Source organism: Nuphar pumila, chromosome 13 (genome assembly GCF_984573655.1).
Source record: "Nuphar pumila chromosome 13, dmNupPumi1.hap1.1, whole genome shotgun sequence".
Lineage (NCBI taxonomy): Eukaryota > Viridiplantae > Streptophyta > Magnoliopsida > Nymphaeales > Nymphaeaceae > Nuphar > Nuphar pumila.
In genome coordinates this window covers 39989082-40002760 of record NC_143261.1, presented here as the reverse complement: position 1 = coordinate 40002760, position 13679 = coordinate 39989082, and the positions used below count along the sequence as shown (strand labels likewise).

Below are 13679 nucleotides of genomic sequence, written 5' to 3'. Positions count from 1 at the left end.
CAGCAATTAAAATAAACAAGTGCACTCGGACCTGCGACCAGGCTGGTTTTGGAAATCTTTAGGGAGATGCACCACAAGTTCACAGGCAGATTCTCATGAGACCTGCATCAAACCTGGGACCAGGCTGGTTTTGGAAAATCCATGAACAAACAAATTAGATCAAGATCCAAGAACCATAAGCGTGCAGAAAAACAGATTTAAAATTAACTGTGATTGAACCAACCACAAACTTTTAGGGCGCATTTGACGCCCAGAAGAAGGTTATGCCGGTCCTGGGAGAAGTTCCACCGGGCAGAACCCCGCCCCCGCCCCCGCCAGGGAGAAAAAGGCTCCTATTTTTTGAGAAACTTCCCCCAGAACGTGGGGGGGAAATCCACCCGTGTTTGCTTGGGCACGTGGGACCCACTGAAAAAGATGGGGCGTCAAACGCACCCTTTAGGATGTAAGGTAAGACCACAGTCATATTGTGGCAAGATCATGGATTACATGAAAAGCGTAGAGTTAAATGCAGTTCAACTGATCTTGATTCTGCTTAGTGCTGAAGAATTGCAGGACATGTTGGACCAGCCACAACTCAGGGATGACATCCCAGGGGATCCACCGAGTGTGAGAGTCAGGATCTCAACTTGTTTGGAAGCCACTTGACATCGGCCTTCTCCTAATTATACTTGCTCACAACGTTGCAGTTTGTTGGATTCTGTTCACCGCCTAAAAGTGTTTCCTTCCTCAGTTTCTGATCGGCCCTGCAGGTAGAAAGTCCGCTCCCGCACGCTTTCTGCTATAGTAGACCTTCCCCCTTTCTGTGTACCATATATGCTCTTTTGAGCTGCATCCATGAAATTTCTGCCAGAAGCCCTTTGGTTGATTTCCTCCCGGGCATCAACCTCCGACGCTTTCTTAAGACGTTTCCATCGTTGATCTTCATGCGTCTCAGCATCAAGTTGCATCTGACGAAGCCGGGCTGCCTTCTCTTCTTCAGAAAGTTTTCCTGATTGGAGCTTGTTTTGATGTGCGTGGGGATACCCTCTCTTTAACTCATCCTCCACACGTCGATTATCAGATGCAATATGCTGACTGGGGTGTACACGTTCATGATATTCTTTTGTTTGGTTATCTCTATTCCTGTCGGAACTTGATGCATCAGGATGAAATCTGGCCTTCCTACTCTCTTTCCTTCCACTATGATCGGTTTCTTGACTTTCCTTCTTCCTACCAACACTGGATCCAACAAGATCTTGACATCTCTTTTCCCGTTCCCTCTCACTACTACAAGTTTCTTGGTTACTTTTCCACTCATTATCTCTTGAAACAACAAGATGCTGCCTCTGCCCCATGCTTTCATCTGTTTCTCGGATATCTTTCTTCCTAACAATGCTTGACCCATCAAGTTGGCCACTTTTCTTGCTCTCTTTCTTTCTGCTACCATCCATATCTCGGCTGTTTTTCTTAGTTACACTCGAGTAATCATCATGGTGTTGTCCTCTCTTCCTCCTATGCTCCTCACTGTCATCAGTTTCAGATCCTAAGCGCCCAACCCTTAAATGCTTGTCATGATCTGACCTCTTGTGATGCTTCTCATGTTTCCTCTTCTCCACCTCCTTCTCTTTCATCTGTAAGAAAAGAAACAGCTTCATGTTATTAGAATTTCTTTTAAAAAACTTAAATTTTCATGGACGAGGACTGGAATTTACAGAGTTTCTAATGGCATCCATCTTGATTGGGTTGTTCTTTATCTTTGCCAGGGCCTCTTGCTCCTTCTGACGAATCAAGAGCAGTGGATCAGAGTGCAGTTTTCTCCAGGTATCATTTGCAGACTGAGGCTTATCGGCTGAGAATAAAGCTCCCGGGACAGATGATTGCTGCAGAAACAATTAAACAGCCACTTTAATACAGATAACAGAAGATGAAAGTAAAGGCCACCTTAAAATCAAGAAAAATCCAGAAAAAAGAATGATTAAAAAAAAGATCTCTGGACTATGAATATGCAGCATTGCTATCTAAAAGCAGTACTGGAAGGAACCACATCTTGAGATGAAAAGACATGACATGGAACCATACTGGAGATAATGGCTGCATGACCCTATCCTGCACTACCGGATGTTCATCCATCTCAAGATGAATGGCTTTGTTACAGCCCTGCTATAGAAAATACCCTTGAAAATCAGATGCAGCACATATGCAGCCAAATTCAATAATGGCAATTCACCTGACTGGCACCCACATTTCACTATCCAAAACAAACATGTTCCTACTAAGGTTAATACATCCAGAACATGGTTACCAGAGGTTTCTACATATGGTAAAGTCATTTTGGAAGCCGGAAACTAGATGCTTTTGAAGTTCACTTCACATGTTATAGGAAGCACATTCATCAACACAAGATTTTAGACACAAGTGTACTTCCATTAAAAATGCAACCAATTTACACAATTAAAGAATTGTGATCCCAATAATAAGAGTTATTTTAATTGAATTGAAAGGCAAATTATAAATGATAGTTCATTTTTAACTTCATTAACACAAAAAAAAGATGTACTTTTATTAAACAGTCTTTTAGTAATCCATCTAAAAGAATAAGGGAAGTTAATGGTGTCACATAAGAACAAAAGTTAATATGTTGCTTCTTATCAATTTTTGACATTATTAATATTGATTTTTGTTTTTTTTTAAGACCATTCATATCAAATTTTGTATAATTATAATGAGAAATAAATTTTAGATTACATGAAAAGATTTAAAGGCAAACAAGTTACCTAATTAGTAGAAGCATATAGCATGATAATTTTGACTCCTTTTAATTCTAAATTCTCAAAAACTTCCTCAGTCACATCTCAGACATCGCCCAGCCTCTTCTCATGTCCCACTTTATATGAACCTAAATGAACTCATCCCACTTCCCTCATTGCTTCAGTACTATTACTTTCCTTGGCAACCTTGGCCTAGAGGGTACTTCAACTGGAAGATTACATCCTACAAATATCAATGAGCATTTCTAAAATCTCTTGAATTAATGAACCATGTAACCTTATGTGATGGGGTTTAATAGCATCTAGGACTACTTGAAACAATCTTGTTGAGGAAGGCGTGAAATAGTTCTTCAGAAATATATTTTAAAGTTCATGGTACGTCCATAATTTTCCATTAGTTGTGATAATAAAATGTAGCAAAGTATTTTTGTAACTCTACTCACTATGTCAACAACATCAAAAGGATGTGTAGCCCTAGACATAGCTATCAATCCTTTGTTGCATTGTGTTTCCACTCGTATTTTCATATTCACTCTTTTGCAAGGCACATACTTCTAGGCAAGCTTCCAAAGGTATTAGTGAGAGGCGAGCAGCAAGTCTTGATTAAATCAAGGTTGTTGGTTCCATAGTCAAAAATATCGATATCGACTATATCTCATAAAGCTATTTCTCGCAATATTATAGATTTGGTGATAAATCTCAGAAAATCTTGATGCTTAAATTTTTTAAAAAAATATAAAAATAACAAAAATAAGTAAGAAAATATCATGTTTGGACAATAAAATACATATGTAATAAAAGAAACAAGTAAAAAATGTAAAAGAAAGAAGAAAAATATATTAAAGATGTCGGAAATAAATACAAACAGTAAAAGTAATCGATAATATCATGTTATAATCAAATTGGTGATATTTTCAAAATATCATGATATTTTGCCTATAATATTGTTTGCTGAAAATGCAGTGTTAATATAGCAATACTTTGAAAATATCACCGATATCTGTGTTAAAATATATATATATATAACCTATGTCACATGGGTGCGGGTGCGGGGTTGCAGCACTTTCAAAAAACTTGGGTGCGGGGGTGCAGCAAAAATATAAATATATATATAATCCAAAAGTTGGACATAAATGACCATGGGTGCGGTCAACACACCCAGGGTCAGGTTGACCGCACCGGGTGACGCGGGTGCGGCACCCAGATGGCCGAGTCCCTGTGACATAGTATGTAACTAGGTTGGATTTTTAGTTTTATTTTTTAGTTCTAGTTGGACTAGTCAACACAAGGTTGACTTGTCAAAAGGAGTCATTGGAGCAGGTCCAAAGAGACTCTCTACATTGTATATAAATAGGAGTGAAACCCCTCTCAAATGTAATGCTTCTTGCATGGATTCCTCTTGAATAAAATAATATTTTTATATTTGTGAGTGTTCCTTGTGTGCCCATTGAGTGGCTTTTGTGTGTGAGCCTATTTTGTGGTTCTTTGTGGTATTTTCGGTGGATCTTATTGTGATTCTTTTGGGTATCCACTTTGGTGATTTAGAGAACATTGTCGGAGGTTCTCATTTCCTTACCATCTGTGACTGGTTGATCCCCCTATTACTTTCTCTTTACTTCTTACTTGCCTATCCTCTTCCAATATTCTCTCCTCTATACTCACCTTTATGTATTTCATTCATCCTTTTCTGAAGCCTATTTTTACTTGCTTTTCATGCACTCTTCTAATTGTTCCTCATATGCACTTTAAGTCAACTACATTCTTCTTCCACCAACCAAAGGAAACAAGGAAAAGAAATAGAACCAAACAGATCAGATCATTTGGTAGTCTCTCTCTCTCTCTCTCTCTCTCTCTCTCTCTCTCTCTCTCTCTCTCTCTCTCTCTCTCTCTCTCTCTCTCTCTCTGAGATTTTGCTTCGCATTCACAGCATTTTGAATTGCCTCTGACTCTTCAACAACCTACAAGGGCAAGAGAGATAGGTTAGGAGTGTTTTTTTATATCTTCATCAAAATCATAGCAGGATGTTTTATTTTTTTCATTTGCATTTAATATCTTCAAAATGCAAAGAAAGTCGTGGATTTCTAGTCCGATTGGAGAAGGGGGGAAGGGGTCAGACCATGAATCTACTGATATGAGATTGAAGTATATCATATAAAGATCCTAATTTCAGATCCAGTTGGGGGTGCTTGAACTGCAAGATGCATTGGGGGCATTGGGGTGACGAGAATATTAAGGGAGAATCAGGTGCAATGTAATTGCACACTTTTAGTGTGCTGCTGCACCTGATCACCCTCCATTTTCCCCACAACTGACAGGTTGTATCCTAAAAATAGGATTTGAGATCAGGTGCAATGTGATTGTACACTTTAAGTGTGCTGCATCACCCACCATCTGCTGTTGGGCCCAGCAGCTGACAGGCTGTACCTCAAAGATGGTGGGTGATCACCAACTAAAATTGTACAAAAGATTGCACCTCATCCTCCCTCTAAAAATGGAGGGTGATCAGGTGCAGCAGCAGCACACTAAAAGTGTGCAATTACATTGCACCTGATCCTCTCTCTCTCCCTCTCTCTCAATAAGAAACAAAGGAAGAAGAAGAAAGGATGGCATGCATCATAAATACATTGTACATTTTTTGATATCCGTATTTTCCTGATGCAACCGGACAATTCGGTCTGATACTTAGGTTGGTTTTTATTCTTAAAAAGTGAGGGAAATCATCTGTTGATATCAGCAGACCCACAGTCAAATCTCCCTGCTTCTGAACCCTGAATGCATCATCCCACATCCAAAGTTGTTGGACAGTATTTAAATTGTCGTTTAGATCTTCTAACTGATCATTCCTATTAAATTTAAAATATTTAAAAAAAGGGGAAAGAACATGCAATATGTTTTCTGGATTGTTCCAGCCAGTGTCATTTGCTCATTTCTCCTATGAGTCACTCTTATGGCTTCTTCTTCCACTACCAATACCGTAAATTCTTCATCAGTCAATCAACTACTGAAAGGTTGGACAGATCCAATATTACATGAGAAAAATAATCACTCCTTTATCAGCAGCTATCATTCAATGGTCACCTTGATCGAACTATACCTATGCCATTGGTGTTTGCCAAGCAAGATTACAATAGGAGACCAGCAAAAGGGTTCAACTGCAAAATCTAGTTTATGTTACTATGTGCAAGAATGACCAATTTGTAGTTGTGTATGTGATGACAACCTTGTCTCCTAAAGTTTTACTTCAGATTCCTACAGGTATGCATATATCTACTCCTAAGATATGCAACATAAAATAATGTCTCGGGCTTTCTCAATTGTGTTATGTATGTGACTGACCGACAGCAACTGGGACTTATATATCGTATGAAGATATTTACTTGCAGAATCAGAATATAAAAGGATTAAGTTTCAAAATAACAAGTCTGTAGCAATGTACACAAGGTGAATTCCTCGACCATCTTTCAATAAGATTAAATCATGCTACTAGAATTTGATGTTAAGTTTAACATTAACATTCTGTCTTCAGCCAAGAAAGAAGACAGCTCCATCATGAAATCATGGTGGATGCATCTGGTACAGGTTAGACTTGAGCAAATAACTATTTTGCAAGGTTGAATTGCAACAGGGCAAGAACCAAAGCCAACTTTTTGGTTGCGGGATCGGTCCATTGCCCATGCAATCTACGCATCCAAATTAGTCAGATACCTTCCTAGTTCTTGCTATAAGGCATACTTTAATTTCAGTGTTTAAATTAATTGATCAAACAAGCCCTTGTGCATGTTTTTTCCTTTGCCCCCTTTTGTTTCTATGAAGGAACTCCACATGAATTGGATCCTAGATAAGAGAAAAGGTGTAAGGATCTTTATGTGAAAAACGAAGGTGAGATGGTGTTTCTTTTGTCAGTGACAGGTGAGAAAAGAAGGAAATAAGGAAGAAGGGGAAAAGGAAAGAAAGAACAAAAGAAGGAAAAAAGGAAAGGAGGAAAGAAGGAAAGAAGAAAGAAGGGAAAAAGGAAACAAGAAGGAAAGGAAAGAAGGAAGCTTGTCTGGAATCCCTAGATTTTATGTTTTTTCCTATTTTTTAATTTTTATTTTTTAAATATTTTCCCTAGATTTATTGAAAAACATATAATATCCCGAGATTTTGCCTTATATGTGCCAAGACCAATATTTGTGACCTTATATGTATGTATATATATATATATATATAATATATATATGGGTTTAACATTTGGTGCCTTTGAAGGCACCAAATTATATGAAACAATTGAGATGAAAAGCATAGGTTCAAGCTTTATCAACTCAATCTGACCACATAGATCAGTTGAGGAAGGTTTGTTTGCTAAGGATCAATCCTTGGATTGTGTTATTTCGATTCAAAAATATGATTTTTTGAGTCATGAAATTTCAGTGCATTGTAGACCGTTCATTTTTAAGCCCTTAAAAAACCTGCTTATGTGTCACAATCATATGATTGAAAACTCATTTCCCACTAAACAAACATTGTAGATCACATCCATAAGATTTAATTTAAAAAAAAAATAAAATGTATGATTTTCAGCTCAATAGTTCCACATAGCTTGGTACCTTCAAAGGCACCAAATATTAACCCTATATATATGTTGTGAGATTGGATCGGATCAGGATCCATATCTAAGCATTTGAAGAAATTGATATTGAGTAGGAGGGGAAGGGCAATACTTTTAGGGGAAAAAAGAAGAGAGGGAAAAGGGCTATGTCACATGATTATGGATATAGAAAAGGAACATCGTGCGGATACACTTGGTATGACAATAATTTTCATAAATTAGGACACAAGGTGTCACGCCCAAAACCGGCTCATAATGTCTTAGGGTGTGTGATTATAGTGTTGTTCATATATGTCTTTAGGTCTTAAATAAATTAGACAAAACTTTACAAAAGCAAGAATATGAATATTTGTAGAGCATTCAAACAACTTTATTTAATAATTCATCTTTCATTAAGATCTCCAATAAAATACAAAATACAACTACGTGATGATTATCATGTCATTTAAAAGTTCAAATTAACAACTCTACTACGGTTCAGATGCTTGACTTCCTTGTTGATATCCTCGTCGAAATATCTTGTGAGCGACTCTAAATTTTTGCTAATTTTATCAAAATTCTCACTCTGAAAAACAATAACATTTTATGAGCTACATGCTTAGTATGCAACTAATTACAGTCATAATAATTAGGTTTATGAGTGTTTTAAAAAAAAGACATTTGAAAAGGACATTTTTGAAAAGACAACGTAATAGATCTTAAGACACCTTTGCAAACTTCATTTGAATAACAAAACCAGTTTTTCAAAATGTAGTACATATATAAAAGACAATAAAACTGAATTTTAAACACTTTGCAAACTCATGATACTTTCTTTTCAAAATATAGTACATATAAAGGACAGTAAAATTGATCTTAAAACACTTTCCAAATCTCTGTACAACTTCAGAAAAAGTTGCCTTTCAAATCCAATACAATTATATAATTTTTTGTTTTATTAAACCTTTAGAAAACAATTTCTTTTATATTTGATTCACATTCCCATTGAAGGCTCGAAGGACCGATAAATCCCAATTTTACTTGGGCCGATGAAATCCCTCCATACTTAAAATGGGCCGATAACACTACCAATGGTGGGCGCCGCCACCCATTGGATATCCGATTGGACCAAAGATCTTGTATCCCTTTCAAAAACTCCAATGAGCCACACGTTGGTGGGAGACTCCACCTTTCTCATTGACTATTGTTGAGACTAAGAGGTTTTTAGTTAAAAGTTTTTCTAAACTAGAGGTTATTTGAATTTTAATATTTAATGAGGGACCTGGGTGTAATTTCGTTCTTTGGACTATCTCTATTTAATATAGAGATTAGCCCTAATCCAAAAAGGTAACGAGTTCTCTTTTCATACAGTCGTCTCTCTCTCTCTCTCTCTCTCTCTCTCTCTCTGTGTATTTGTTTTCAGGTCGTCAACATGGTATCAGAGCAGTAGATCTCGGGAGCGTGATCGATCTACACACCAACGAAAAAAAAATCAAATAAAACCGAAAGAGGTGGAAACAGGTGTGCTGCTCTTTTTTTTCTCTCTGATGACAGATCTTTGACACGATGAGTGTGTGTCATTAAGATCTGGATATGAAAAGTTTTTTTTGGTTGCTGAAGAAAAAAAACAAACAAAAGTTTCTGGATGTCGTGATTTCTATGCTTCTGTGTGCGCCTGTAATCGTGGGTCGTGAATCTGTGTCGAGTTCTCCTTAAAATATATTTGGGTGTTTGATTTCAGACGTGATTCCCTGCTGAGTCGTGAAATTTTTCTTCCAGCGATAACATGTTGTCATTGGTCGTGAATCTGGGTGTCGAGTTCTTCTCGGATCTTATTTGGTTGTTCATTCTCAAAACATGAATATCAGCAGTCGTAATTTCTGTTGTGTCGTGACTTTTTTTTCAGTCGTAGCATGAGTGCTGTGAAAACAGAATGTTAATAGCAATTTTTGTTCGTGGAAGCAGCAGGCGTGAGCAGCAGGCTGTGTCGTGAATTTTTTTTTTCAGTCGTAGCAGGAGTGCTGTGAAAACAGAATGTTAATAGCAATTTTTTTCTGTGGAAGCAGCAGGCGTGATTCCCTGCTGTGTGGAAACATATGTTGCTTGTGGAAAGTTTTTTTAATTAGTACTGCTGCGGGTCGTAGTATTGGCTTGTGATAATTTTTTTTAATTAGTACTACTGCTGTGTGAAAACATATGTTGCGTGATTCTATTGTTTGGGCATGGTCGTAGTATTGGCTTGTGGAAAGTTTTTTAATTAGTATTGTTGCTGTGTGGAAACATTTGTCACCTGTCAAGACTTCATTTCTAGTGTGACAGCTTGTGTAGTCGTGGACTTGCCTGACGTGGGGTTATAACACACGCCGTTGAGTAAGTCCGATTTTTTTTTTAAGCTGAAATAGGATTCAATATTCAGTATGGGTGAATCTTCGAAATGTGACTCCAAAATTGAACATATTGGGGAATATAAGGCTTTTGCAAATCCCTTCTCGTATGGTTCCTCTGTAAGGTTGAATGAAACGAACTATGCCAGGTGGTCCAGAACTTTTATGATGTCGGTATCTGGACATCGTAGAAAACATATTTTGTTGGAAGATGAACCTAATGAAAAGGTTGGAAAATACGTTACTTGGGATGAAGATAATGACATAGTTATGTCATGGATCATGAATAGTGTCAAACCCCATATTGCAGATGGTTTAATTTACTATCATACAGCCAAACAGTTGTGGGATAATCTTCGAGATACGTACTCACAAGAGACTAATGTGAGTCGTATCCTACAAGTCGAACAGGAGATATATAATTTGCAGCATGGAGATCAGACCTTGGCCCAGTACTATGCCTCTGTCAAAGCTGCGTTTGAAAGACTCAATGCTCACAGGCCTCTTTGTTGCTCGAAGCAAAAGGATCATCAAGAACAAACTATGGTTGCTCGGTTTCTTACAGGTCTCTCTTTAGAATTTTCTGTTGCAAAAGTCCAAATGTTGACTAGATCAGATGTACCTACTCTTGTTGATGCATACAATCGTCTGAATAGACTTGTGATCTCTCTTCTACAATCTCAGCCTGTGACTCAATCATCTGCTCTTGTTGTCTCGTCTGGTTATGGGCGTGGAAATATTCAGAATATCAGAGGACGAGGTCGTGGACGAGGTATGGGAGGCAGAGGAAAACTTCAATGTACATTCTATGGAAAATCTGAACATTTAGAAGATCGTTGCTGGGATAAGCAGGGTCGGCCAACCTCTTCTTCATCAAAGTCTTATGCTCATAAAGCAAATGTTACTACTCTCGAGGCAACAAATGTACAGGATAATATCTCTGCAAGTGACAGTAGTATCACCCTCAGTCGTGCTGAATATGATGAACTGATAGCTCTTCGACCCTTGAGTTCGACTCCTCCTGTAGCTGGTGTTGCCTACTCAACAGGAAATCATCTTCATCCTACTGACAGTAAGTGGATTATTGACTCTAGTGCATCCAGACACTTGTGTGGAAATTCACTTGTTTTTTCAGATCTAAAGGATATTACTGTTCATCGAGGAGTCTCATTAGCTGATGAGAGTTCCTCCCCGGTTCTTGGTCAGGGAAATATTTTTATATCCTCCTCCTTACAGTTGAAAAATGTTCTTCATGCTCCAAACTTTCCTCAAAGTCTACTCTTTGTTAATTGCCTTACAAAAGAACAAAACTGTAGAGTAATATTTGATCCGATGGGTTATCATTTTCAGGATTTGCTGACGGGGAAGAAGATTGGTGGAGGCTATGAAGAAAATGGAGTCTACTACCTACATCATCCAGTGGGTAATGTTCATGTTGCAGTGGAACACTCATTCAGTCATGTTCAGTGGCATCTTGGTCATCCTTCATTGTCAAAGATTTGGTTTGTCTTTCCTTAAATTCCTTCCACTACATCCTTTCAGTGTGAAGCATGTCAGCTGGCAAGCATCATCGAAGTTCGTTTCCTTCGAGTCAGAGTCAGAGTCAGTAATAAAGTTTTTGAACTTCTTCATGCAGATGTATGGCGTCCTAGTAAGATTCCTACTAGGACTCAGTGTCTATATTATCTTGTTATTGTTGATGATTTCTCTAAGTTGCCATGGGTGTTTTTAATAAAAGAACGATCTGAAGTTCCAAGTATTATCAAATCCTTAATTCTTGAAATAAAAACTCAGTTTGAATCTATTGTCAAGATTGTTCGCACTGATAATGTTCTTGAGTTTAAATCAAAAGTTCTGTTACAATTTTACCAAGATCATGGCATCCAACCCCAAACTTCTTGTGCCTATTCATCTCAACAAAATTGGGTGGCTGAGCGAAAACATCGACACCTGCTTGATATTGCCCAGACCATTATGATTCAATCCAATGTTCCTGTGTTATACTGGGGTGATGTGATTACCACTGCTTGTTATCTGATCAACCGCATGCCTTCATCATCTGTGGGTGATCAAATTCCATTACATATCCTAAAACCTAATGCCCCACTCTTCTCTTTCTAGCCAAAAAGATTTGGATGTGTTTGTTTTGTACACAAACTTGGACCTGACCGTGATAAATTAGTTGCTCAAGCTACAAAATGCATATTTATAGGTTATCCCAAAAATCAAAAGGGATATCGATGTTATGATCCTATTTCTCGCCGAGAGTATGTCTGTGCGGATGTATCTTTCTTGGAATTCACTCCATATTTATGTAGTACCGGTTCCCCGCTGCAGGTTGATCCAGCTGAGTCTTTTCCATTACCTATACCTCCTTTTCCTTTGAAGTCTGTGCCCTCATTACTGAACCAAACTTCATCCTCTTCAAGATTTAATGTTCCTCCATTGGTATATGTGCGTAGAGCTCCACCTCCGCAAGTGCCTTCATCTTCTTTTTTCCCTGAGGTAAGTTCTACTGACAATAGTGATCTTCATGATGATGATAACAGGCCTATTGCTCTACGCAAAGGGACACAACAATGTACCTTATATCCCATATCTCATTTTGTCTCTGATGCCAGAATTGGAAATCAGATGAAAACATTTATTTCAGCCTTATCTGCTGAAACTATTCCTCTGAACTATCAACAGGCAGAGCTTGATAACCGCTGGAAGCTGGCTATGCAAGAAGAAATGGATGCTTTAGTATCTCAGCATACATGGGATCTAGTTGATTCCCCAGCAGATGCTGACATTGTTGGATGTAAATGGGTATATACAATAAAGTATAAATTTGATGGTTCTATTGAAAGGTATAAGGCCAGATTAGTAGCAAAAGGGTATACTCAGACATATGGTATTGATTTCTTTGAAACATTTTCTCCTGTTGCACGGATGGGTACCATTCGTCTTGTTCTCTCAGTAGTTGTTCAGCATGGTTGGAGTTTGTGCTAATTAGATGTGAAAAATGTATTTCTATATGGAGATCTATCTGAGACTGTTTACATGCAACAACCTCCAGGATTCGAGGTTGAGGGAGAATGTCAGAAGGTGTGTAGATTGAGGAAGGCGATTTATGGTTTGAAACAAAGTCCTCGTGCATGGTTTCAGAAGTTGTTTGAAGTGATGTCATGCTTTGGCTTTAATAGGTCAGCGGCAGATCATACACTGTTTATCAAGAAAACTAATTCAGACATAGTTGTTATGGTGGTATATGTGGATGACATCATTCTTACAGGAGACAATGTGAAAGATATTGAAGCTACAAAGGCTCATCTTCAAAAACACTTTGTTACAAAAGACCTTGGTTCACTTAGATATTTCCTGGGTATAGAAGTTGTTAGGAGCCGTGAAGGGATGGTTTTGTCTCAACAAAAGTATGTTCTTGACTTATTAAAGGAAACGGGAATGTTAGGAGCTAAACCAGCAAATATTCCCATGGACCAGAAAGTTCAGTTGTTTGAAGAAGGGTCAAAACCGATTGATAGCAAAAGCTATCGCTCCCTAGTAGGGAAGCTACTGTATGTAACTGTGACCAGGCCGAATATTGCTTTAGCAGTAAGCAAAGTTAGTCAGTTTATGGACAAACCAACTGAGGTACACAGGAATGCAACTATAATGATTCTCAGATATCTAAAATCTTCTCCTGGAAAGGGATTATTGTTCAAGAAAAGTGGAACTCTGGAGATAGTGGCCTATTCTGATGCTGACTATGCAGGATCTGTAGTGGATAGAAAATCTACCACAGGATTCTGTGTGTTTCTGGGAGACAACTTGATTTCTTGGAGAAGTAAGAAACAAAATGTGGTTTCTAGGTCGAGTGCAGAATCAGAATATCGGGCTATGGCCCAAACAGCTGCTGAATTTATGTGGGTTCGTACTGTTCTTCATGATCTTCAGGTGAAGGTTTCCTCTCCTATGATCATGATGTGTGATAACAAG

At 38.0% G+C, this 13679-nt stretch overlaps 1 protein-coding gene across 3 annotated transcripts in view; it reads right to left on the bottom strand.

The window, feature by feature from the left end:
- Nucleotides 1–464: 464 nt before the first annotated feature.
- The window catches only part of LOC149818267 (uncharacterized), a 32873-nt gene continuing 19658 nt past the window's right edge, over nucleotides 465–13679 (bottom strand). For all 3 annotated transcript variants that reach the window (XM_089984161.1, XM_089984163.1, XM_089984162.1), the window contains 2 exons: nucleotides 1692–1859; nucleotides 465–1610 (listed from right to left, as the gene is read on the bottom strand). In XM_089984161.1, coding sequence (XP_089840287.1) covers nucleotides 702–1610; nucleotides 1692–1859 — 1077 coding nt within the window. In that variant the 3' untranslated portion in view covers nucleotides 465–701. The remainder of the gene's footprint in view (nucleotides 1611–1691; nucleotides 1860–13679) is intronic.